Source organism: Oryzias latipes, chromosome 3 (assembly GCF_053564925.1).
Source record: "Oryzias latipes strain Hd-rR chromosome 3, Olatipes_Hd-rR_3.1".
Taxonomy (NCBI): domain Eukaryota; kingdom Metazoa; phylum Chordata; class Actinopteri; order Beloniformes; family Adrianichthyidae; genus Oryzias; species Oryzias latipes.
This window is the reverse complement of record NC_136239.1, coordinates 18030548-18054228: the sequence shown is the minus strand read 5'-3', so window position 1 is coordinate 18054228 and position 23681 is coordinate 18030548. Positions and strand designations below refer to the sequence as shown.

The 23681-nt window shown below is 37.7% G+C and overlaps 3 protein-coding genes across 6 annotated transcripts; 1 reads left to right on the top strand and 2 right to left on the bottom strand.

Annotated features, from left to right (window-relative positions):
• Positions 1-329: 329 nt before the first annotated feature.
• On the bottom strand, positions 330-5682 carry stk16 (serine/threonine kinase 16). 2 transcript variants are annotated; one of them, XM_004067093.4, is made up of 8 exons: positions 5542-5682; positions 5180-5303; positions 4101-4320; positions 3887-4020; positions 3168-3255; positions 2704-2832; positions 2459-2580; positions 330-2093 (listed from the first exon to the last, which is right to left on the bottom strand). In XM_004067093.4, the coding sequence occupies exons 2-8, from the start codon at positions 5263-5265 to the stop codon at positions 1955-1957; spliced, it is 918 nt and encodes a 305-aa protein (XP_004067141.1). In that variant the 5' UTR covers positions 5266-5303; positions 5542-5682; the 3' UTR covers positions 330-1954. The 2 variants fall into 2 exon arrangements, with proteins under 2 accessions (XP_004067141.1, XP_011489098.1); XM_011490796.4 differs by having other exon boundaries at positions 5386-5558.
• Positions 5562-7957, top strand: pcnp (PEST proteolytic signal containing nuclear protein). 2 transcript variants are annotated; one of them, XM_004067094.5, is made up of 5 exons: positions 5562-5716; positions 6210-6436; positions 6547-6621; positions 6689-6744; positions 6847-7957. In XM_004067094.5, exons 1-5 carry the CDS (start codon positions 5671-5673, stop codon positions 6956-6958), a joined length of 516 nt encoding a protein of 171 aa, XP_004067142.1. In that variant the 5' UTR covers positions 5562-5670; the 3' UTR covers positions 6959-7957. The 2 variants fall into 2 exon arrangements, with proteins under 2 accessions (XP_004067142.1, XP_078801245.1); XM_078945119.1 differs by having other exon boundaries at positions 5624-5716; positions 6207-6436.
• Positions 7958-9190: 1233 nt separating this feature from the next.
• LOC105357057 (interleukin-18 receptor accessory protein) lies at positions 9191-19996 on the bottom strand. Of its 2 annotated transcripts, XR_002292706.3 has the most exons (13): positions 19813-19996; positions 19424-19634; positions 17711-17870; positions 17404-17572; positions 13869-13940; positions 13462-13591; positions 13190-13344; positions 12154-12291; positions 11673-11780; positions 11439-11582; positions 11256-11371; positions 10341-10665; positions 9191-9324 (listed from the first exon to the last, which is right to left on the bottom strand). XR_002292706.3 is itself a non-coding variant. In XM_020712815.3 (12 exons), exons 1-12 carry the CDS (start codon positions 19925-19927, stop codon positions 10423-10425), a joined length of 1761 nt encoding a protein of 586 aa, XP_020568474.1. In that variant the 5' UTR covers positions 19928-19988; the 3' UTR covers positions 10093-10422. The 2 variants fall into 2 exon arrangements, 1 of the variants encoding a protein (XP_020568474.1); XM_020712815.3 differs by lacking the exon at positions 9191-9324 and having other exon boundaries at positions 10093-10665; positions 19813-19988.
• Between the last annotated feature and the right edge of the window lie 3685 nt (positions 19997-23681).

The window sequence follows — 23681 nt, the reverse complement described above, 5'->3', positions numbered from 1 at the left end:
AAAAGAAGCAGGTAATTCAGCTAACATAGTGTTATAAGGATGTGTGAGAGCAAACAGCTGAAATGTTAAGGTCAAGGTTTTTGTGTGGAACTGCTTTCATTTTAATCCCAGAGGCCTTTACAGCAACAGCACTGACTTGTGGCAGCTGGATACTACTGCTTAGAAAATGCAGGTGAATCTACGAGCCCTTCAAATCTTAAATACAATGATTTTTATCATTTGTACCGTAGTTAGTTTATATATTCAACAAACTGTTTAAAGCTTTAATTTGCTTTACTTAAAAGGTTTTAAAAGCACCATCATATTTAAATAACCACTCACACCAGGTGTGTAGATATTTTCTCTTTATTTGTGTTTTAAAATATGAATAAAGGACTTTTCATCATCATCAAAAGCACACAATAATATCTGGTACCTTTACCAATACGAATAGAACTTTTTGTCTTTCGGATGCAGCATTAAACCTTTTTCAATTTGCGGTTCACAACAACACAACAGTTCATTATACTGGCTAAATCCAAACTTTGCAATAACACATAGTATCCTCAAACATTGTATAGTACTCCCAAAATACAGTTCAAATATGATGTCTACAAGCTAACTGAGCAGAATATTTTAAAGGTGGTCAAACAGTCCTAAATTACTGCACTACAGTCACAAAAAAAGCATTCAATTTAAATGCCCAAAAGGTTTTTACTGTCAAGACATTTTAAAGGTAGAGTTTAGGTTCAGAAACGAAAGCCAGAGGATTATGGGAGAACCCTGAGAGAACACAAGTCTGATTATTACAAAGAAAACAAGAATAAAACACAGGAATCAGTGGAATGGAAAAGACTGTTTAAAAACACAATACAAAGTGAAGTGACAGAAAAATATATTCCCTCAATTATTTCCAACTTAAAATAAACAGATGTTACAGTTTGTAACAATTGTGATCGAAGGACAGCCTTGTTTTTTTTTAAATAAAAGAATAAACATGGTGCTCCTCTAGACAGAACATGAACAGTCACTGGAATGAACATAGAAGCTTCCTGAAATATAAAAGACAAAGTGAGCAGCATTTAACTCCTAAAATTAATCCCTAAAGGAGTAAACGAACAATTAGCTATTGTATTTTATAACTCATTTATGTTATGTACAATTACTAAAGCTCATTGACACAACCGTGTTGTAATGGTGGGCTAAATAAATAAAACTGAATTATTGAATTACATGAGCCCAGAAGTGAAAGTAATCCGAAATCCAAAGCAGAGCTTTAATGTGTACGTTTTCGTTTCATATCAAAATCTAAAAATACTACTTTAAACAAAAGTTTATACATTTTTAGAAGAATAGTTGTTAAAGCTGCTGCCACTAGAGGGTAGACGTCAACTTAGAAGAACTAATAAAAAGGATAATAGTGAGCCTTGCTCCATCTGGGGGACAAAAATAGTTGCAGTTTCTTGCATTCACTGAATTATTTCTTCACTTTTCTCCACGGAATTAACCGAAACGAAACAACCACATAAATATGCTTGGATTTGATTCTCTTGCTTTCAAACAAAGCTGGTCAAATCTGTCTCCACTGCAAATTTTAAAGTGAGGTGGATCCAAAACACATGGAGCCATCAGACACATGAGCAGCACCTCATTTAGGTCTCAGGAAGAACAAATACACAGATTTTTCAAAATAAAGGTTGCCAAAAAAAGAAGCATTTTTTTTCTGACATCACCAGAAATAATTGCACTGTGGAAAATATTTATAGATTTAAGGCATTTCACATTCTTCAAATAATTTAGTGAGTTAAAATAAAGGCTAAAAGAAAGCTTTGATCAGATAAAGTGGAGGATGAGGCTTTTGTTGCCAACCGTCCCATGGAAAACCAGCTTTTTAGATTTAATTCTTCAAACAAACAAAAAAAGAGAAGTTCACTGAGGCGTGTAAAGGTTTGGTCTCTGCATACAGTGGATCCGATCAGACCATGTTGGTTTCGGTGTTCGGACTGCGATTTTGCAGGTCTTGAACCTGGTCAAGCACCCAACTGATGTTCGGTCGCTCTTGGGGATTTGAGACCATTATGGAGCTGAGCAGCACCTGCAGACCTGATGAATACCTGTGAACAGGTCAAGAGAATATCAGCCAACACATCCTCCATTCACAATTTAGCTTATACTGAGGGGAAAAAACGTGACATGAATCACAAAAACCCAGCATGTTAGGGGATTCACTTTAGCTTGGGTGTACTCTGCTTAGTGACAGCAGCATTTAAATGCCACTGGTGACCATAAACCCTCATTTTATAGTCATCATAAGAAATTTCTTGCAAGTTTTTCTTCCAAAATAAATCCAAAGTCTGTTTATTTTTTTGATTTTTTTTTTAACAAGCACTAAAAACGTCAGCAAAATATTTTTTCTTTTCTTAAACTTCTGAAAGGAATAAAGGAGGTTAACAGATCGACAAAACCCTCCAATAATGACCTGCAAGATGGCGGGATGCTGACTGGATTCTGGACAGCCAGAGCAACGCTGTCGCCCTTCTGAAACACCAGATCATAAGGGCCCTCCAACATCATCATGCAGTACAGCACACAGCCGAGCGACTGAAGGAAAAGCAGAATCAAAGGAGAGGCCGGCTTCAGTCATTTTCTCCAGAGGTTTCAGAAAAAGCTGCTCCAGAAAAAGGCAGGTACGAGTCCTTGAGGACAGTGGACTTGCAACGTTACCCAGATATCAGTGCGCTCATCTATGATGCAGTGGCTCTCTACGTGGAAGAGCTCAGGAGCTCTGTAGGAAATGGTGCAGCGCTGGGCCGCCCAGTCCTGTAGGGTCATGGCCTCTCTGGATCCTTTCACCTGGGAAGGAAAAATGGGTCATTAAAAGTAAAGGTTCATTTAAAGATGTGAAGGTTTAGGAGGAAGTTAGTTTTTAAACAAATAGCTGACATTTAAAGCTGGTTTGCTAAGAAATACTAAAAAAAACGATTTTCACATCCAGAGGGAGAACAAGGTCAACCATTGAAGCACTTGTACATCTTTGAAATTCATCTGTTTTCTAGGATGAATAACTCAATAATGACAGTTTACTAACGTTCTTTTAACTGTTTTTGTCATTTTAATAACAGTATGTACTGTATATGTGCATTTTAAATGTAGTTGGTTAAATGTGTTTAATCTTTTTACACGCTCACCTCAATTCTCGCACGATTCATGGAGCCCAGATCCATCAGTAACGGTTTGTTATTCTCATCCAGAAGCACATTTGTGGGCTTTAGATCTCTGTCAAATCACAGAACATTGCATGTGTTCATACAGTTGGAGCTCTTAAACATTCTCAGAAGCGAACTCCATCACACCAAGTCCTGGACTTAAATCCAAGCATTTAAGCCAAATATCAGCAAAACCCACGATTTTAAACTCAAACAAGATAATACAGAACTAGCCTCGTCTTGTATTTTGAGTGTAATTTACTCTATCAAAAATGAAAACCTTAGACTACAAAATAAGTAACACTGATACATTACAAGGGGACAACTATAAAAACCCATTATTGTAATTTGATTATTTCATTCAAGTGAAGCTTTGGCACAATTTTGCTAACAAAGACCAATAGAAATGGTCGCATTATCATTTCATCTTTTCATTTCAGTCAGATTTACCATCCAGAATCCTCACTATATTTAATTTCAGATGACTCCTCTGCTATTTCCAGGGTCTAACTACCGTAAGACTTTTATACAATTGCGTTACATCTTCAATCATAGTTTCTCTTTTAGTTTAAATTTTTAAAATGTGAAAACCCTCCACGCTAAAATAGGAGCAATGTTTGGCTTTATTTATAAAGTTACTGAATTAGCTTTAGATGAAGCTTTATGCTGGATTTCCACCGCTGCCTGTGGAGATAAATTACCTGTGTGCGTAGCCTTTTTCATGAATAGCCTTCAATCCAGAACAAATTCCACGGAAGATTTGCAAAATCTGTTTTTCAGGCATTGAGCTCCCTTTGTCTCTTAGTTTCTCCAGAACAGACCACAGACTTCCTTTCTGTTTACATGTAAAGAAAATGGAATTAAATCACTTTATACATGCTTGTAGTCATTCTGGAAGATGCTTGAACAACTCACACTCATATACGGCAAAAGGAGCCAGGCTTCCGTCTTCCCTCCAGCATCGACGAAAGTGTGTGACACCAAGCTTAGGATGTTGGGATGACTGAACATCTGATGCATTTCCACTTCGGTCTGAGCCTCCTTGCGACCTTCCCGGTCATGACACAAGATTCTCTTCAGGGCGTAAAAACGCCCATCTTTTGCCCCTTCAACCAGGTCAACATAGCTGAAGCCTCTGTGGGTGAAAAAAAGAGAATGACTCAGAAGAAGCAAATGCTTTGAAGGTTAAAAGTAACAAAAACAGAATAATAAGAAAAAAATATTCATTCTTACTTAAATTTAACTAAAAAAAAAAACCTCACTGGAATTAAACATTAAATTGTCAAATGAAGATATATTTTTAGGGTCCTTATTTATTTATTTTTATCATCCGGGGATGTGTAAGGCTAGTTAGTCGTTATTGTTGAGCTTGGCTTTCAGTTTTCTTAAATGACATGATTTCCTGTTAGGGAGGAGCCACATATCTGCAGGTGTTGTTCATTTACCTCATAAATCAACACCTCTTGCCCCAGCAGAGGAATGTTGGATGAAGTCAAGGAAGACTGTCTGATTCAATGAGTTATATTTGGTCTGATTATCCCTACGTATTGGGGCTTACTCTGTGAAATCCCCACCAAAGTCAAATTAGGTAAAGATTTCAAAAAGGTGGCATAGAATTTGAAAAATAACATTTCTTAAAAACTTGTCAGCATTTCAGACAGAGGTTTGTTATCCTACAAATAATAAAAATAGGAGTATTGTAATGTTTTTGCATCACAGAACTCATTTTCTATAAATAAATGTTAAAAAAATACATTTTTAACTCATTTTTATAATAGTTTTTAATAACTGTGTAAAACTGCAGATGGAAATGAACTGAAAGAGCTTTATGTGCTGCAAAGGATGCTGTGAATAATACTGACATACATGATTCCGGTTAGATCAACTTTATCAACCTGTTCATATGCCCATAAAAGGGTTTATTTGATATTAAAAATAGGTTTGATTACAGATGAAAAATGTCAGTAGGGACTTAAACATACATCAACACTCACCCTTCATCAAGTTTCTGAACAAAATAATATTTTTTGTTGTCAATGGTCATGGAGCCACGGGAACATACACACAACGACTGCCCCATCTCGTTTGCTACATTCTTTAACCCCAACCTCGGATGATCTAGAAGAAATAACAACGGTAACGACTTAAATAACATAAATGTGGCATTACGACTAGCTTGGTAAAATATTTTAAGTAGTACCAGCATGATAGCGAAAACGATGAATAAACTAAGATGGCAGAACAACACATAGAAACACTTTCACAGAGTAAATTTTACTGAAATGTAGCACGTTATATTGTGACAAAATCCCTGATAAAACGAGCAGATTTACGCAAATCCTTCCTTTAGTCTCACCATTTTACATTTTCGTCAAGTTAGCTTGGTGTCATCTTGCCGTTCTTCCTCTTCCTGCGCTAATTACATGCTGGTTTAACCCATAGCGCCACCCAGCGGCAAGAACCGGAAAACTCCATAGAAGCGACGATGGCGGATAGCAAGCAAAACAGGAGAAGTTACACCGACGACGGAGGTGATATTTGTGCAGTTGCAATGGTTTTAAAAATGGTAGAAAATTTCAAATTGTTTAGCAATGTTTTAATTTATCTGCCTATTATTGATTAAAACGAAGTGGATGCGTGCATAAAGTTTTAACGAAACAACTTCATCATCATCATGCTAGCTTTTAGGTAGCTTGTGCAAGAAATGTAATCCCTTAGACGTCAGTCATGTTATCCTGTTGTTGTGTTTAAGCTAGCTACGTAACATAGTAAACCATTGCTCCGTCCAAAGTGTCATATCTCTCTATCTTTTTTCTTTTTTTAAATTGTGAGCATGCTAATCAAACGTTAGCCAAGCTAATTTCAATTAGCCAGGCTTAAGCTAGTCAGCAGCTCTAGTGGCGTTAATTGTTTTTCTCCGTCGCTTTGTGTTTTCATAAACGCCACAAAGGTAGACATAAATGAATAATTTTGAAGTCCCAGATAACATTTGTTCACCCTGTTGAGTTGTCTCGCCTCAAGCAGGGCCGCAGGAGGAGGGAGACAGAGTGAAAACTAAGCCTGTCTCTTGTAGTACTGTGGGAGGCGATGGGGCCGCTTACAAACGTACATCCCAGCACCTCTCTGCTGAAGAGGAGGACGAGTCTTCAGAAGACCCGCCGGCACCTCGCAAAGTCTCCAAATTGGGCTTTAGCATGAGCAGCCAGGCGGCAACCAAATCAAACGCCATATCTATCAAACTTGGAGCAACGGTGAGAAGCAGGAATTGCCTTTTTTTGTGTGTTGGAAATCCACATCCATAGAATTTTCCCCTCCATTTTGTCCAAATGTTGTCGTCTTTTTCTCTGGTTTGTGTTTTTAGAAGCCCAAAGAGCCTGTCCCATCACTTCCACCAAAGAAGCCAGCATTGGCATCTGTTTTTAACGACAGCGACGATGTAAGTTGACACACGCCTCACACGTGAAACCTCGCCGTTCAAAGTTAATATAGTTTCTGTCTAACAGAGTGAACCAGAAGAGATGCCCCCAGAAGCAAAAATGAGGATGAAGAACATTGGGAGGTAGCTGCACACTTGAAAATTTCCTGCCTTTGCTTTTGTCCCCCCATGCCCTCTATGTCTTTGACCTTTTAGATAAATAAGCTACTGTTTTTTATTTTTTAGGGAGACACCAACATCTGCAGGACCTAATTCCTTCAACAAGGGCAAGCAGGGCTTCTCTGATCATCAAAAACTTTGGGAGCGAAAGATAAAAGCTCAAGGAGACAAACTGTAAATCAAAACCACACGTACTCACCATCAGGTTACTTTACATCCATGAAGGGTAAATGTTTTCTGACTTGGTTTTTGTACCTCGTCATCTTTATCAAGACGCTACAAGAATACATTTTGTTTGCTGTGGTTGTGGTTAAATTTGTGCTTCTGAACAGTAATGCTGAAAGGTAATCGGAAACTAGAGAATTGCCAATCCCCTCTGTCAAGACAGTGTAACCCACTTCTGGGGGAAACAACAAGAGCCACAACATTGTCAACTGTTCACCGCAATTTCTTTCAATTGACTCGGTGAAAAGATCTCATACAAAACAATGCGTTGTTGTTTTTTTTCCCCTTTGAAATAATTGTTCTCATCTGGAGCTAGTTCAACTTTGCTGCATGTTTTCTGTTTGTGTATAAAATGTACATAAAGTTGTGACAATGTTTTATTTTTGAAATTACAAATTGGGAGTGTGTCATGTAAAGCTTAAATGTTATGCAACTAGACAAGACACATTATGCACCCTTTGGTTTGTGTAAGAACGTCTATGTACAACTTGTTTTTGCCTGTTTTGCTCTAAAAGACGCTTTGTAATTCTTGCCTTGTGTTAGCTTGATAAGATCTTGGTACCTGTATTTTTTTAGCAACTTCATATTCTCCTATGTTGTTCCAAATTGGGAAACCTTTGCTAAAAATGTGTGATTATATTTTGACATTTTTTCCCAGCTGTTGGCTCATTCAGTCAGCGAATAAATCAATACAATTTTGCTGGTAGACACTATTAAACACTTTCTTTTTAGTTTCTATATGTTAAGCACCAAGTAAGTGCTTTCATATGCTCTTCATTGCTACTTTGCTATGTATTCAGTCCTTTTATTTTTGGGTAAATGTCCAACCGCATTGATTTGTAATGTGCCTAAAGCTCACCGATTCCCCTTCAAACAAAATCTGGTCTTTGTACATCTTTGTGGTTTACCTAAAGTTTGTGCAGTCATCTCCAAATAAATATCAGAAACATCACTTGCAGTATTTTCCTTTTGTCAAAAACATGCTACTCCCTTCAGTGGTCGCCAAAGCAAACCTGATTTCTAAAACATAAACCGTAGATTTGGTGGCTGTTGCTTGGTAACCCTGAGTTTCAGCTCTGTCCTTAGGTTTTCTATAGCAGTGGTCCCCGGGCTGCAGACCGGTACCGATACGTGGGTCATTTGCTACCGGGCCGCACAGAAAAAATAACTTGCGTGACTTCCGTTTTATTTATTTCGGAATCTGAAAGATGTTTTATTTTGAAAAATTGCCCGATTCTCTGTTACATCCGTCTGTTACTCTTGACGCAGGCCAATTCGCTCGTCTCGGTCACGTTATAGGATACCACTAAAATAAAACCCATGAACTAGCAAAATGAATAAAAAACAAACATCTTTGGAAAGTTTCTTTGTCAAGTGGAAATGGCCCAGCCAGGAGACAGAAGAGGAGCCTTCCACTTCCAAAAAAAGAAAGCTACATTTAATAGACAGTATCAGTAGTCCTAGTTAAAATACGGATTTATCCCAACGGGAGATTCCCTCGAAACATTCAGCATTGTGGTGAGTTGGATTTTCCATGCACTTATTTTGAAGGCATGTTTAATGTTTAATAATAGCGACCAGAGAGTTTTGCAGGCAGAGAGGATGTTGCTCATGTCATAATTCGTGTTTATTGTTATGTTTAGAAAATACCACAGTTTTCATGCAAGTCATATTTTGTTGTTTTGTAGTGGAGGTCACGTGCACGTTTGGTCTGCTGTCGGAATTCCACAGGCTGGAGGGGTTACTGTCGGAGCCGGCATCACAGGGAATCAAATCAATCCCCTTTGCCTGCTTTGGTCAAAATCGGGTTGAGCATGGGTCTTTCTTTTTGCCTACGGGTCCTTTCATCTGGCAGTTATGTTGTTTCTCCCTTAGTTATTTCTTCCTGTTGTGTTTACTTCTTTTTAGCACCATGAGTGTGGGAAGGGGACAGGATGGTGACACTTGTGCGATGTACAATGTTTAGCATGTCAAAATGAAAGTGCAGAGTACGTCTTATCACATGTCTCTGCCTTTATTGCAGCGTGTGTCTGCCACATATAACATACCGGTCTGTGAGAATTTTGCAAGACATCAAACCGGGCCGTGGTGCAACAAAGGTTGGGGACCGCTGTTCTATAGGATTCAAGTCAAGAGAAACGATGGGCCACTCCATGACCTTGAGATGCTTCTTCAGCCATTCCTTGGTTGCCCTTGCTGTATGTTTTAGTTCTTATCCTGTTGGAAGACCTTTTCATAAGCCTCCGGGCTTAAGGAGGGAAGGAGGTTTCACTTAGGATTTGATGGTAAGTGACTCCACACATCCTCCCATCAGTAGCCCTGTGGAGAAAAACACCACCAAAGCATAATGTTTCCACCTCCATGCTTGACAGTGGGCATGGTGTTTTTGGGGTCATAGGCAACATTTCTCTTCCTCCAAACACGGCAAGTTGAGTTGATGCCAAAGGCCTCAATTTTGGTCTTCACTGACCACAGCACCTTCTCCCAGTCACTAAATCATGAAGGTGTTCGTTGGCAAACTTCCAGCAGACCTGCACATGTGCCTTCTTAAGCAGGGCTGTCTTGAGAGCACTGCAAGATGTTAAACCATTGTGGTGTAAAGTATCAGCGATGGTTTTCTTAGGGTCTTTGTTCATAGCTGCTTTGAGATCATCAACTAACCCCTACCGTGTTGTTTTAGGTCTATTTCTCATTGTTCTTATGATCATGGAAACCCAGCCAGGTGAGATCTTGTTTGGAGCCCCAGACCTATATGTGGATTGATGGTCATGTTGTAACAATTGCACCAACATTTTTCATCTTAACCCCCAGCTTCTTGCTGATGGTTTTGTTGTCCATCACGGTCTTCTGCAGGTCTACAATCTTCTCCCTTTAATCCATTAAAAGCTCTTCCGTTTTTCTCATGTTGAAGAGTTTGGAGTCTGACTGATTCTGTGGACAGGTGTATTTTCTACAGGTGATTATTTCCAACAGGTGTCTTCAGTTCAAGTGACAAGTTGATTAGGAGAGTCTATATGAAGCAGAACTCGTAATGGTTACAAAGGGATCAAATATTAATTACCTCAATGAAATCCAGATACATTTACATAAATTCTTCAAATTTGATTTCTTGATTTTTAATCTTTCACAGTTCACATGAATCTACCATTAAGTTAACAGACAGCTCCTTTTCAGGTGGGCAAACCTACAACATCAGCAAGGGATGAAATACTGATTTCCTCGACTGTATAAGAACCAACCTCTGCTTAAAGTTTCTACAATCAGACGAGTAGAAATTACACATTACAATTTCCCCCAAAATTTAATTTTTCTTATACAGTATTGTCCAATATTACCTGTATAAACAGTGAATGCAGTCCTTGCTGAATAGAAAAAGGACTCAGCTGTCTTTTGTTGCAGAAAATCTCATCCCAATCCTTAAAGTCCGCACTCCATGGTTGCAACCTGTCTCTTTCTGCTTTGGGGCATGGCTTTTCTCAAAGATCTCCAGAAGTTGTCAACAGCCCTTAAAGATGTTTTTGAGCTGTAATTCAGCCGAGGCAACACCTTCAAGGCCGTCTGGACAAGTCGCGGCAGCGGCAGGTGTGACGGAGTCAGGAATGCTGAGGTTTCGCTTGTCCGTATTAATAAAAGTTTAAGGGAAGACTTTTGCAGCAAAGCCTGGAATATGGAAAAAGCAGATCAGTAAAAAGTTAAATACGTTTTTATGACAAGCAGCTGCATGTAGAGGATGACAATGGGGTTTATTAAAATTTGGGAATTTAATTTTGCACAAAAGCACATCTTATTGTCTGTGAAAATGTATTCACTCAGGATGGTTTCATTGCAGAGAAGTGTTTTAAAAAGTTTATCTGAACTTTTTTTTTACTTTAAGATGTTTCAACTTAAAAAACAGAGTCCAGATAAACTTTTTAAAACATTTTCTGCTAACTTATTGAGACATTTTTCCCCTAAGAAAGTTTATTGCATTGTCATATCTAAGATAAACATTGTACATTTCAATAATTAAAAAAATATTTACAAAGTTATGACAATTTACATACAGCCATTTACTGATAACCCAACCAAGCTTCTTTGGGCAACATGATTATGTAAAATACACAAATGATTACAAATATCAAATATATAATCTCTGCTTTGTAACTTCTGCCACCACTTCCGTAATTAAACAAGTTGAAAAATACATAAAAGGTCGCTCTGGTAATTGAAACCATTGTTAATTCACCCTGTGAGGATTCATGTTGACCAACCTGAATGCCTGACTCCAGCACAAACACAGCGCTGCTGTCAGCCAGGTAGTCAGCTGAGAGGACACACACAAGCATTCTGCTTCTCTTAATTCCAAGAACCACATCATTTGTATACGCTGGAAAACAATGCAACAAACTGTGAGAAAATGATAGATGGATTTGATGGTTGTGGGTTGATCTGACCTCCTCCAGGAAGAAGGTCCCTCTCCGGTAAACACAGGCGATAACCCCAGTGGACCTCCAGCACATGAGGGAGCAACACCTCTAATGGTTTCAGGGTGGATTTACTTTCCTTGCAACTCATCAGCTTCTTATTCGAAAGATGTTCTGGCATCACAAATCAACCAACAAAAAAGAGAAATAAGTGGTTTTGTTGGTGTGTAGATGTTTAAGATCAAATCAAATGTGTGGATTCACCTTCCTCATTACAGTCACATCCTGATCTGGATGGAAGGGTTAATCCTTGAGTCCCTTCTGCTGACAAAGAGCTCCAAACAAACGACAAAAACACATCATACTCCTTCTCTGAAAAGAGAAAGAAGAACTATATAATGAAATGAAATATCAAAACTATGAGCAGCTGTGTTCACACTGCCCTGACATTAGCTTCAGGTTGTTTGCTAATGCCTGAAGCTACAGTTCAGGTTCCAGAGTCTGCATATGGAATACTGGCACGTCTCCAAACAAATGAAGTCAATATCATGAAAAAAACTAGGATTAGCAAGAACATACTAAAAACATGTAGCAGAGCAAGAATGGTCATTCTGACAAACAGAATGACCGAGTAATAGCTGTTTATTCTTAATACAACTCTTGGAGCTGGTGGGTACTTCCGATTTCAAACACGGGAGGAGTAACTCAGTCCAGTTCTCATATACAGCCAATGGCGTGTTCTTACCCCCATCATGTCGTCGATGTTGGAAGTGGGATCTGTACATGAGCTGGATTTCCAACCATTTCACACGCAGGAGGATTCCCAGCCAAACTACCAGCAGGAAAGCAGCAAATGGATATCCAACCAATGGTGGCCAGTTAACTGAGAACACACAGACAACTCTGGCATGAATTGGCAGACACTGATTATTTTTTCCATGTATAAATAATTTAAGCTGTACTGCAGGCAAATTCTGCAATGATGTTCCACAAGGCTCAAAACTAGGGCCAACTCTGTTCTCATTGTACTTGCATGTAGAAAATATGATCAAACATAATTTCAGTATTAATGTACCTCATGGACCTATTAATTTTGTCTTCAAAAGTAAAATGAATTGTTTATTATTAAAGCGTTAATGAATTTATTGGCTGTATTTATCTTAATCCTGAATGATCTGCAAATTTGTTTTTAATTCATGTCACCCAGGTCATCACATTTTATATTCTAACACGAACGGCTAATATCCAATGGCTCACTTGACAAGTTTTATGACAGAAACTTTTCTTTAATTTAAAGGAAAGTTTCCATCTTAAGAAATCATTTGAAAAATAACTTTTGTTTGTTCACTTAAGTGTAAAGCTTCATTTCCTAAAATTGTAAATAATAATATTCAGATTTCCAATCCGTTGCCAATAATATTGATTTAAGAGGGAGCACAGTTTTGTTTGATGGCATCTTTAACATTTCTTTTGTACTCCAAAATTAGCAGTTTAGCCTTTAAACCATAGAATTTTAAGGTTAAGAGGGAAAGCATCAGTCATTTGGTTTTGTCTTGCAAACTGCTAGTTTGGTATGTTACTCTTTTCAAATAAATAATTTTTGCTTGATAGAGCAGATTTTCTCGAATAAAGGCTGAACTAAATTGACTCTTTTCACACAATTTTTTTCATTCTCTTAGATCAAATTCTGTCTGACTTTGATTGTAACAAGATTTTGATGTGCTTGACAACCATTTTTTTACTTTTAGAAAACACCAGGTAGCAAAAGGATTGAAACATACCTTTAATTTTTTGCTTAAGCTTGATTGTAACGCTGCTGTTTCCCACTGAATTGGTGGCGAAGCAGGTAAAGGTGTGCTTCAAGTGCTGTGGCATCACTTCTGATATGACGGCTGTCTGGATGACTTCAAATACTTCCAGTGTTTCTTGCTTCTGTCTGAATCACAGAAGGGATTTTACCCACAAGCAAGGCAGCGTGTACTGAGTCCTTAAACTCCAGCATGGAGTCAATTGAAATAATATGCATTAAATGTGAATGTAAAAAGTCACTCACTGTGGTGCTTCCATGTGCAGAGGAGTCATATTCTCCATGTTGTGGCCATAATTCATAAACCACTGCACCTTTGGTAGGAAGTCTACTTCAAAATCAAAGAACACCTCGCATGTCAGAGTATGCGGATGACCTGAAAGAGGTTAAACGTTTTACAAACCTCAGAGGGAGAAGAACCACATTATGTCCTACATTTGTCCTTTTATGCCTCAAGAAAATAGACTTTCAAATTGTCCCCTTATGTTAATTAAGACAACACAAATGTAAGCCGCAGTAAAAGGAAACCACAGGGAGGGATAAGTAGAGAACAGATCAGCTGGTTTGAAAAGCTTCGTCACAAGTTGTTATTCACTCGAGTGTTGATTCAAACAAAACTCTCAGTATCAGATGATACATTTCAAAGCACTTACCAAGCTCCACTTCCTCTGTCATGTTAGCAGCAGGATATCTAATCCTAGGACACCTGGATGGTTCTAGATGTGCTGTGTGGGAATGAGAAATAAAGTCATGCGAGTTCATTTTATGAGACAGAATTTATAGAAGAAACAAAAAAAAAAACACGCTACAAGCTCTGCATCAGTATGTCAAAATACATTATTCACTTAAATTAGTTGACTGTTGTAACAGAAAATATGTTATTTGAACTAATTTCCAACGCAACATTTAAACAAGCTATGGTCAAGCTACAATAACCTTTTCTAGTGCATTCTTTTCTTCATGAAAAAAACAGTGACGGCAGCAGAACTTTAAATGAAAGTTTAAAAAAATCTTGTTTTTTTTAAGACAACAAAAAAAACAACATCACAACAATTGTGCTGGAATTGATTTTACATCACTTCCAATATTAAGAGGTGATGTAAATGTGGTTAGAATCAGTTTTGCCTCTCTATGTGTAATATGATACACTTTTAATTTTATTTAATCATATAACTGAATAAATTATTCACTCAAATAATTTTTTTTCTTGTTTTTATTGATCAAGCCGTCACATTCCTATCAGATCCATGAGGATTTTGATCAGAAGAAACCAAAGCAGGATTTTCCATCTTGTTCTGGCTGTTTGTGTCTTCAGCAACATACAATGAAATAAGGCAGAAATGAGAAGATTTTCTTTTTAAAGACTTTTAGTCTTTTATTACCAGTTACATGGGTTAATTTTTAGGATGAGGAGGTCACCAGCAGTAAAAGTTCACCTGAGAGCCACAGGAGAATCAGAATTAACTAACAGCCACAGAGGTCCACAGGTCAGAAGAGTATGGGAGGAAGAAAAAAAAGGAGGAAGAAGCAGCAGAGAATGACACGTTCAGCCAAAAATCTCAAGAAGTGAGGATATCCTGCGTGCTCTACTTCACACAAAACGACCCTGTTGTTTCCTGTGTCATCTCTGAACACTTCTTCATTTTGCTTTCTTCTTTTCATTGTGAGTGTTCCTCTTCATGTATCCCAACAGTCCATGATGTGCCTTCATGCTAGTCTATCCCCTACGTGATCTCATGCATGAAATAATGAGAAAGTACACAAAAGTATCATTTTTCAACACAATTAGGTTGTTGAAAAGATTTAAAGGGTTTAAATTAAAATTTTATATGTTGCACACTTTGGCACTAAGTGTTCCTCGAAGGTTAAAATGCATTACAACCCTGTTTGGTAAAAAAATAGACTCAAGGTCCATTTGCCACAATACAAACAAAATAAATAAAGACTTAAGAATAAAAATAAAAAGCATTCATGATAGTACAAGTATGAAAAACAGTGACATAAAATGACCAATTATCATAAAATAGAATAAAAAAGACTAAAACTTTTGAAGATTAAAAAACGTAAAAGTTTAAAAAAGGCGACCATACCAAAACCTCCAAATAGGGAACTAGTGTCTAAAAGGTCTGTACCTTACATTGGTGAGAGTTAAGATAGTTTCGTTATTTGAAGCATTAAGACGATCAATAAACTATAGATAAATGTCTCAGCAAGCTTGGAGGGTATTAACTCTTGCACTAAAAAAACAAATGAGAGCATGAAAGCATTTAAGAAGTTTACATCAATTTTCTAGGCAAAAATTCTGTGTGTATTTAGAAATGTCTTTTTTATGGCAGATTCATGCACCGCTCTTCTGCCTCTTTTCTAGCAAGACAGGAGGGTTTCTGTGCGAGTGGCACAGTTTAGTAAAACCAACTTCTGAGGTGGGGGTGAACTGTCACAACAATGACTGATAGTTATCAGTCAAACAGTGGTTTTTCAAACACTGACACTTACAGTACAGAAACTAAAAGGACAAACCCAATGAAGAGATAAGAAAGGATCCTTTTGTTGTGGTTTGTGAAGTTGTATTTGTGAAAACTGTCTTTTACAATCTTTGTGATGAATTGTTGAGCTCATAAATGCAACATGCAAACTTCCATTAGTCACATTAAATGTCAAAAACCATTTAAAAATACAATTTTGTGAGGTAACTGCCCAAAATGCTCCAAAACACATTTTTCTTGTGGAGAAATTGACACATTTTGCTCTAATTTGTTGTTCTCAGGTTTAAATTTAAAGACTATCATCTTAATTTAAGTTCGTTTTGAATACCAAGGAGGTAATATTACAAAGAAAGAAGTTAGACATGAAGTGCTGAGCAACTAAAAAGGTCAATTTTTAGCAATTTTCAAATGTTGGGGGATTTTGCTGCTTCAGGTGTAGAGTTGAGTTCTTACTGCACTATCCGGATCACATTGAAAGGCTGTAGAGTTTAGCTTGTGATCTTTTTTGGAAATCATCAGTTTTTTTTAAAGCTCCTGAAACAAGACAGTTTGCTGATCTGGAAAAGCACAGATAAATAAAATCAATTATTATAAATGTCTTTCCTCAGCTCCATCGTATGTATGTGATTATGATTGGTGTATCATCTGCATCATGTGAAAGCTCTCTCTATTTTGTACGAGTTCTCACCCCCTTCCACTGAACCAAGCTACATGAAAGTAAACAAAATGTAATTATTTTAGCCAATGAGAAGGTCATAACAAGAAGCCTGGATATGGACTCATTTGTTAGAGACTTTGGCATAAAAACCAGACAAATAACTGATATAAGCTATGATGTGTGTTTAGAACTAAATAAAGTGATTAAAAAAATCATAAAAAGAATTCAAAGACAAACAAACCCTCAAAAGAATAAATAGCTAAACAGATAGACAAACTTTAAAATACATAAATAAAAAGTGACACAAAAAACATAAAAATAAATGAAAGAGACAAAAACATTAAACCAAAGATAAACTTAAACATAAATAAAAAAAGTGAAACAAAGCATGTAATAAATAAAATAAATAAACAAGATTTTAAAAAATAAAATACAAAATAAAGATGAATAAACAGACAGGCTTAGAAAAAATTAAAGTAACTAAAAATCACTCACTCACTCACTCACTCACTCACTCACTCACTCACTCACTCACTCACTCACTCACTCACTCACTCACTCACTCACTCACTCACTCACTCACTCACTCACTCAAAAATAAATATATTAAAAAAAATATAGCCTCAACACGTCACATTTGTGCCGTCCCAAGCCCGGGTAAATGCAGAGGGTAGTGTCAGGGATGGCATCCTACATAAAACCTTGAAGAAAAGTTGCTCCCCCGATATTCTGTCTGCACCCCCAACAGGGGCTGGCTAGATCCGGCCCTGGTTTCTAGGGGGAATGTGGAATATTTCTGCATCTTTTTTAGTAATATTTATTATAACATGCATGTAAAAAGCAAAAGACAGTAGCCAAAAGGCTTCTCTATGTGTCTGTAGTACAGTATGTGGTTGCATTGAGAGTGGAATAGTGAACATGTTGCTCCAGAACGTTCCCAAAAAAATCTAACTAAACCCAGTCAGTTAAAAGCAGCAAGGGCTCAGATTTGAACACATCCAGAGCTAGTCTTTCTTTCCTGACAAAATTGACACAAAAACTTACATATGACTGTAACGTCAACAGCCCTTCTGTAGGTCCACTGGATTCCTTCTTCCATCAGCTGGCGGTCACAGAAATATAAACCGGTGTCCTCTTCGTAGACTTCACAGAGTCGTAACAGGCCCTCCTCATTGCAGGAGGATCTGCGCTGCTTAGACACAGCTTTGTTACCCTGCAACAAACCACACGGAGGAGAGACTTTGTAATTATTTTAGAGGTTGCTCTGTGACAAAAAGCAAAGAATCTGTAGCAATGTGCGGTCAATGACAAAAAGCTTGATTATGTTAGAATGCCTGTCCCTATACTTTACCTTGAACCAGATGGTGCCCGTGTTGTTACTACAATGGTGGCCGGGACAGTAGATCACCCCCCCTCTACGCACCCTGAGTGTTACCTTGGCTTCGCTGGGCTGATAACATCTCAGAGTGATGCTTTCCACTACCTGCAGAATGATGATGGATCTGCTGCCACTGAAAGGCAAATACCTCAGTTTTAACTTTAAAAGTTTTTTCCTTTCAGTTAAACCTTTATTTACCCAGGTAACACAACAACAACAACATGGAAGCATGTGTTTGGACTGTGAGAGGAAGCTGGAGTGTGTTAAGGCACAGTCATATGGGGCGCCAAATTTAAAAATTCACCTCATCAAAAATGTTGTGACAATTTTACCACATTTAGAGATTTCTTTCCAAATGTGCAGCATTTATGTCACATTTTTTATTGCAAATAAAAGCCATATCTAGGACTTAAGGGGTTTGTACTTTAAGGTAAATCAAAACAACAATCTTAAGGAAAAACATTTATTTTCAATGTATATAATAAATGTAAACATTAAGTCTAAAAATATATCTCAATCCTAAATATAAACATTGTTCTAAATGTAAACATCAACTATAAATGTTAAACACAAATGTAGATGTTAAATGTAAACATTATATCTAAATGCAAAACTAAATATTAAATCTAAATGTATACGTTAAATCTTGTTAAATATACACTCTCTTGTTAGTACCGGATTGGACCCCTTTTGCCCTCAGAACTGCCTTAATCTTTGGTGGTGTAGAGATTCAACAAAGTTCTGGAAGCATTTCTCAGAGACTTAGGTCAATATTGACATGATAGCATCACACAGTTGCTGCACATTTGTCGACTGAACACCCATGATGCCAATTTCCCGTTTCACCACATCCTAAAGGTTTTCTATTGGGTTGAGATCTGGTGACTGTGGAGGCCATTTGAGTCCACTGAACTCATTGTCATGTTCAAAAAACCAGTCTGAGTTGGTAATAAGGGACCAAAAGAGTGCCAAGCAAATATCCCCCACACCATTACACCACCACCACTTGCCTGAACCAAATTCTGACCCTAGTTAGAATTTCACTTCAATCACCTTTCTTCTCCATTCTGATGCTTGGTTTGAACTGCATCAGATCATCTTGACCATGTCTACACGCCTAAATGCATTGAGTTGCTGCCATGTGATTGGCTGATTAAAAATTTCCATTAACGAGCAGCTGGACAGGTGTGCTCAGTAGTATGTCAGGTGAGTGCAAGTCTAAGTGTTTAATTCAAATGTAAATCTAAATTTTCAGTTTGAATATCAAATAACAATGTTGACTTTAAATGTCTGGGCAATATGCTAATGTGACTACGCCCCTCGTTGCAGTCTGTGTCTGGAGGAAAATTTAGTCATAGCTGGCCCTTTGAAACCTGTAAATTTTGAAAGAGCCATTGTTTTACAGAGCTGCAAACAGCAGAAACAGTTGGCAAATGGAAAGTTATTTTTTCTTTGCTCAGTATAGAAATGATCATGACTGAAATTAAGGTTTCCTATGTAAACCTTCAAGCTACGCTTTGAGGCAAAACTGTTAATCATTCAAACTTATTGATAAAATCACTCGTTAAGATCACAGTTGTTTCCCAAAGTGATACAATACTAAGCCTTAATTTAAAATTTAGACAAACATTTTACGTTGAACTGCTTTTATCTAGATGAATCAGTGATATTAAAAGTGGTACTTACGCAGAGAGGCTTGTGTACTTTCCAGAATGGTTCACTCTAGCTACAAACTTCACCCCACAGTCAAAGGTCAGGTCTTTATTTTCTTTTTTATCTTCTCCACTTCTGGACCACACGGTCCTCTCAGGCTGCTCCAAAGATTTAATGCATGGCATCATAAATAGTTCCCCCTCCACGGCTCTGAAGTGCTGATTTGTTGTATTCTGCTGAACACCTAAGCAGAAGCATTAATTAGACCTTACTCTGACCCGTTTCCTTTTGTTTGTTTACAATCTGATGAAACTAAGTCACACCTCATTTTTGCATTCTCACATATTTTACATATGTCTGTGCAACATATATAAAACAGTAAAAAAATTGTGATTATGAAACAGGAGAAATATTTTAAATACCTTTCATTTTCTTTTGGTGTTTTCTAATGCAACATCCCTGTAAAAGAACGGGACAAATCCAATAAAACAGAGCAAATCCAGTTTTCATGCCGCGCTGTAAAATCTCAGACAACATTTGTCACAATGCAGAGGAAATCACACGTCTTTTACATCACAGCAACCCCACCAGCGTTTCTACGGGTGCAATAAGAAGCACTCTTCTCAGTGTCTTCTTAATGTCGTCATAAATGTACTTTCTCATGAAGGAGAAAAGTTTTGTGGTGGAGCATTTTCAGGGTATTTGCAGATCTTTTGGAGGGCGGTAATGAAGAGTTTCCTGTTTGCTTAAGAACAACTTCTATGAAACCAGTTGTTACCCACTTCCTGTAGGAATCTACATTTCGAATTGTGTTCAGGTTTAACTGAATTTTCTGTTTAATTAAACACGCACACTTAACAAATCACTTCATACTACACTAACATGTATGTGATACTTTAGGACTAAAATGGTCTGTAGACCCACTCTGAGGAAAATTATATTTTAATTGTTTTTACCATGTTCTTGTAGCATTTTTCTGATGATGGAGGACATATATAAAGAATATTGAGCTCAAAATAATATTTCTGAGTACTTTTTATAAAATCACAGTAATTCAGGAGCAGACAATAAAACACAGTTTGAGAAAGAGTTTGTTTGTTACGTAGAAAATACACTGGGCAGGACACAAGCTCCCTGCTCTGCTCCATTCTGATGCATCCACTTGCAGACATAAAGGCAGAGGTGGTCGAGGCCAGTTTGACACCTTGGGCCCCTCACCCACCTGCACGCCCCTTTGCAGCCATGCCCCTAATAACTTAAAGCTTGTATACATACAAACAAACAAACAAACAAACACAAGAACAAAATATATTGTATATTTTACTTTATTAATCATATAAGTGATTCAAGTAAAATATACTTGAATAGGTGAATTCACTATTAAGATATTGTATAAAAGTTAGTTCACACTTAACACGCATCAGTTTGTGTTTTTGTTTTGAAGGCTGGCTGGTTCTGGCTGAAATTGCCACATTTTTCTGTTGTATTTTTCTTGAGCTGAATACAACCCTGACATGATTTATGAATGAATTAATTCCAGTCATTTCCATTGGCTTCATGAATGAACATCAATGGAAAATAAACAGCATATTCTTCCGTGTTTTGTACTTAAGTGTCACATAAACAGAAAAAAGAAAGAGAAATGATTGTGTCCATTGCATCTGAACTGTATATGAAAACTGCAGAATCGATAGATCAAATCCATCAATGAGCCAATTAACAAGACTAGTCTAATTAAGTGTAAACCTTCATAAGCCAAATGTTGCAATAAATTTTACTCCTCAAACAGTAAATTTGGTCGTATTTGGCGCCTAGCGAGTCTTAATTTTGGACACTGTGTGCATTCCTTTATCCTTAAAGTGTTTTTCTCCCTCTTTTCTCCTTTTGTTTCTAAACTGGACACCTGATATTTCCTGTGACCTATTGTTTATTTTTCACAACCTTGAATAGACATTTCTGTCTGTCAAACACACAGAGTCAAGATGAGTGAGACGATGGAAACTAATTCACTTTGATGCAGACTCATTTCTATTTTTCTTTCTTTCACTTTTCAGAAAATTCAGTAAATCCAATAAAGTATAAAAACGATGTATTTATACATTTATTTATTAAAAAGTTTGTTGCTGGTCTGGAATCATAAACTCCCCTGCCTCTCTACCTGCTTGTTCTCTACCTGTTCACATCCTCTGCAGATGCGAGTTGGTTTCCCCCGTGTGGACGTGTGTTGCAATATTCTATTGAGAGAGTGCAAAATAGTGTCATTATAGCAGCAGGTTGACAGGATAGTAGGGGCACCCTGGCGCACGTTTCATTACCTTTAAATGGGATGACTGGGTGGGGGGTGGTTGTGGTCAGTCTAGAAGAAATGCGGGGGGCAAAAAAGTACTTTTTTTTTTTTGGCGCCTCCTACTATATCGCGCCCTGGGCAACCCACTACATTGCCCATAGGAAAAACCGCCGCTGCATATAGATCCATGTACCTCTTTTTTTGGAGCTGACATCTCACTCAAAACTGTACGTCTAGATAGCTCCACTATTGTTTGCCCTTTTGCTGCACCGGTAATGCAGCACATCCAGAATGCCTTGATAATCTGGAGATTCCATTTTACCTTGTACAAGGTCAAGACACCCTGTGCCAGATGCACAAAGCAGCCCCAAAACAGAACTGAGCCTCCTCCATGTTTCACAGTGGGGACAGCGTTCTTTTCATTTTAGTCTTCATTTTTGAGTCTACGAACATAGAGCTGATGTGCCGTACCAAAAAGCTCCACTTTTGTCTCATCTGTCCAAAGGACATTTTCCCAGAAGCTTTGTGGCTTGTCAACATGCATTTTTGCAAATTCCAGTCTGGCTTTTTTTATGATTTCCTTTCAACAGTGGTGTCCTCTTTGGTCGTCTCCCATGAAGTCCACTCTGGCTCAAACAACGACAAATTGACACTGATGTACCTTGATCTAGGAGTTCACCTTTAATATCTTTGGAGGTTGTTCTGGGCTCTTTGGAGACAGTTCGAACTATCCGTCTCCTCAATTTGTCATCAATTTTCCTCTTCCGGCCACGTTCAGGGAGGTTGGCTACTGTCCCGTGGGTCTTAAACGTCTGAATAATATGTGCCACTGTCGTCACAGGAACTTCAAGCTGCTTAGAGATGGTTTGATAGCCTTTACCTTTATGATGTTTGTTTATAATTTTGTTTATAATGTCCTGGGACAATTCTCTCCTTCACTTTTTGTTGTCCATGTTCACACCTTTTTACCAAACAGCAACGTGACTATTTGTCTCCCTTTAAAGAGGCAGACTGACTGATTATGGGTTTGAAAACAGCAGTGATGTCAATTAAAGGACATACCTGGGTTCATCATGACCCCCCGGGCAATCAGTTCTCAGTCTTTCATGGAGGTACCATCATTTTTGCCCAGCCCTATTTCATTAGTTTGTTTTTTTAAATAATTCTATTAACAACTCAAAAGTAATGGCTGATTTTGATTTTTTACTTTTCAATAAATTTTAATTTGTTACTTTTGAACGTTTCAAGTCTTTTCAGTGAGCATTGTGGACTTTCTTTTTTTTAACTGAGGGGTACCAACAATTTTGTCCATCACTGTAATAGCGAACGAGTTAGCCTTTCAGGCAGCCAAACGCTACAGTCCCCCCCCCCCAGGGCGGTAGTTAATCAACTCACCTGTTCAGCGTCCTATTTAAGTCCAGGTGTGCAGCTGTTCATTCTCTTTCTTACCGCAGCGCTGCATTCGTCGCCCCACCCTCCTCCCCGGCTTCCACCTGTAGGCTCCGTTCGGGGTTTTTTACCCTAAAGTTTATGGAAATTATCTCATGGAATTGTACGGAGCCTTATGCCAATCAAAGTTTGTGAATGCCAACTAAGATGTAAATTAAGTATGTAAAAATAAATGTATTATACTGCAAGAGTTTGTCTGACTGAAATACAATCTATTAAAAGATGATCGTAGAGGGACTTTATCACATATCAAAGGCTGGGAAGTTTTTTTGTTTTTGTCTTCGAGACCCTGCATATAAAATTATATGTTTTTTCATTAAAGATAAAAAAATATTCTTTAGCATTGGTTCTGGAAATGCTATAACTTAATTTTACTATCAAAACTGTCTTCTGCCGTTTTATTTTTGTTTACAAATGATCCTGATTAGAGCAAGGAGCTTCTAGATCATGTGGGTCACTTGTGGGAGGAGTTTGCATGTGTGCCTTCACAGTGGGGGTGTTGCAAACTCCCCCTATTAACACACAAAAACACAAGCCTACACTCAAACATGCACA

Bases quoted from the DNA above. Each gene is read 5' to 3' on its own strand.
- stk16 (XM_004067093.4), bottom strand. From the start codon at position 5,265: ATGGGGCAGTCGTTGTGTGTATGTTCCCGTGGCTCCATGACCATTGAC. The intron at 4,321-5,179 runs GTGAGTGTTGAT...TTTCACCCACAG, and splicing joins GTTCAGAAACTTGATGAAGG to AGGCTTCAGCTATGTTGACC. The intron at 2,094-2,458 runs GTCATTATTGGA...ACCTGTTCACAG, and splicing joins AGCATCCCGCCATCTTGCAG to GTATTCATCAGGTCTGCAGG.
- pcnp (XM_078945119.1), top strand. From the start codon at position 5,671: ATGGCGGATAGCAAGCAAAACAGGAGAAGTTACACCGACGACGGAG. The intron at 6,622-6,688 runs GTAAGTTGACAC...TCTGTCTAACAG, and splicing joins TTTTTAACGACAGCGACGAT to AGTGAACCAGAAGAGATGCC. The intron at 6,745-6,846 runs GTAGCTGCACAC...TTTATTTTTTAG, and splicing joins AGGATGAAGAACATTGGGAG to GGAGACACCAACATCTGCAG.
- LOC105357057 (XM_020712815.3), bottom strand. From the start codon at position 19,927: ATGTTGTCTGAGATTTTACAGCGCGGCATGAAAACTGGATTTGCTCTG. The intron at 13,941-17,403 runs GTAAGTTTTTGT...ATTCCCACACAG, and splicing joins TGTTGACGTTACAGTCATAT to CACATCTAGAACCATCCAGG. The intron at 10,666-11,255 runs GTTGGTCAACAT...TCCATATTCCAG, and splicing joins TGCTGGAGTCAGGCATTCAG to GCTTTGCTGCAAAAGTCTTC.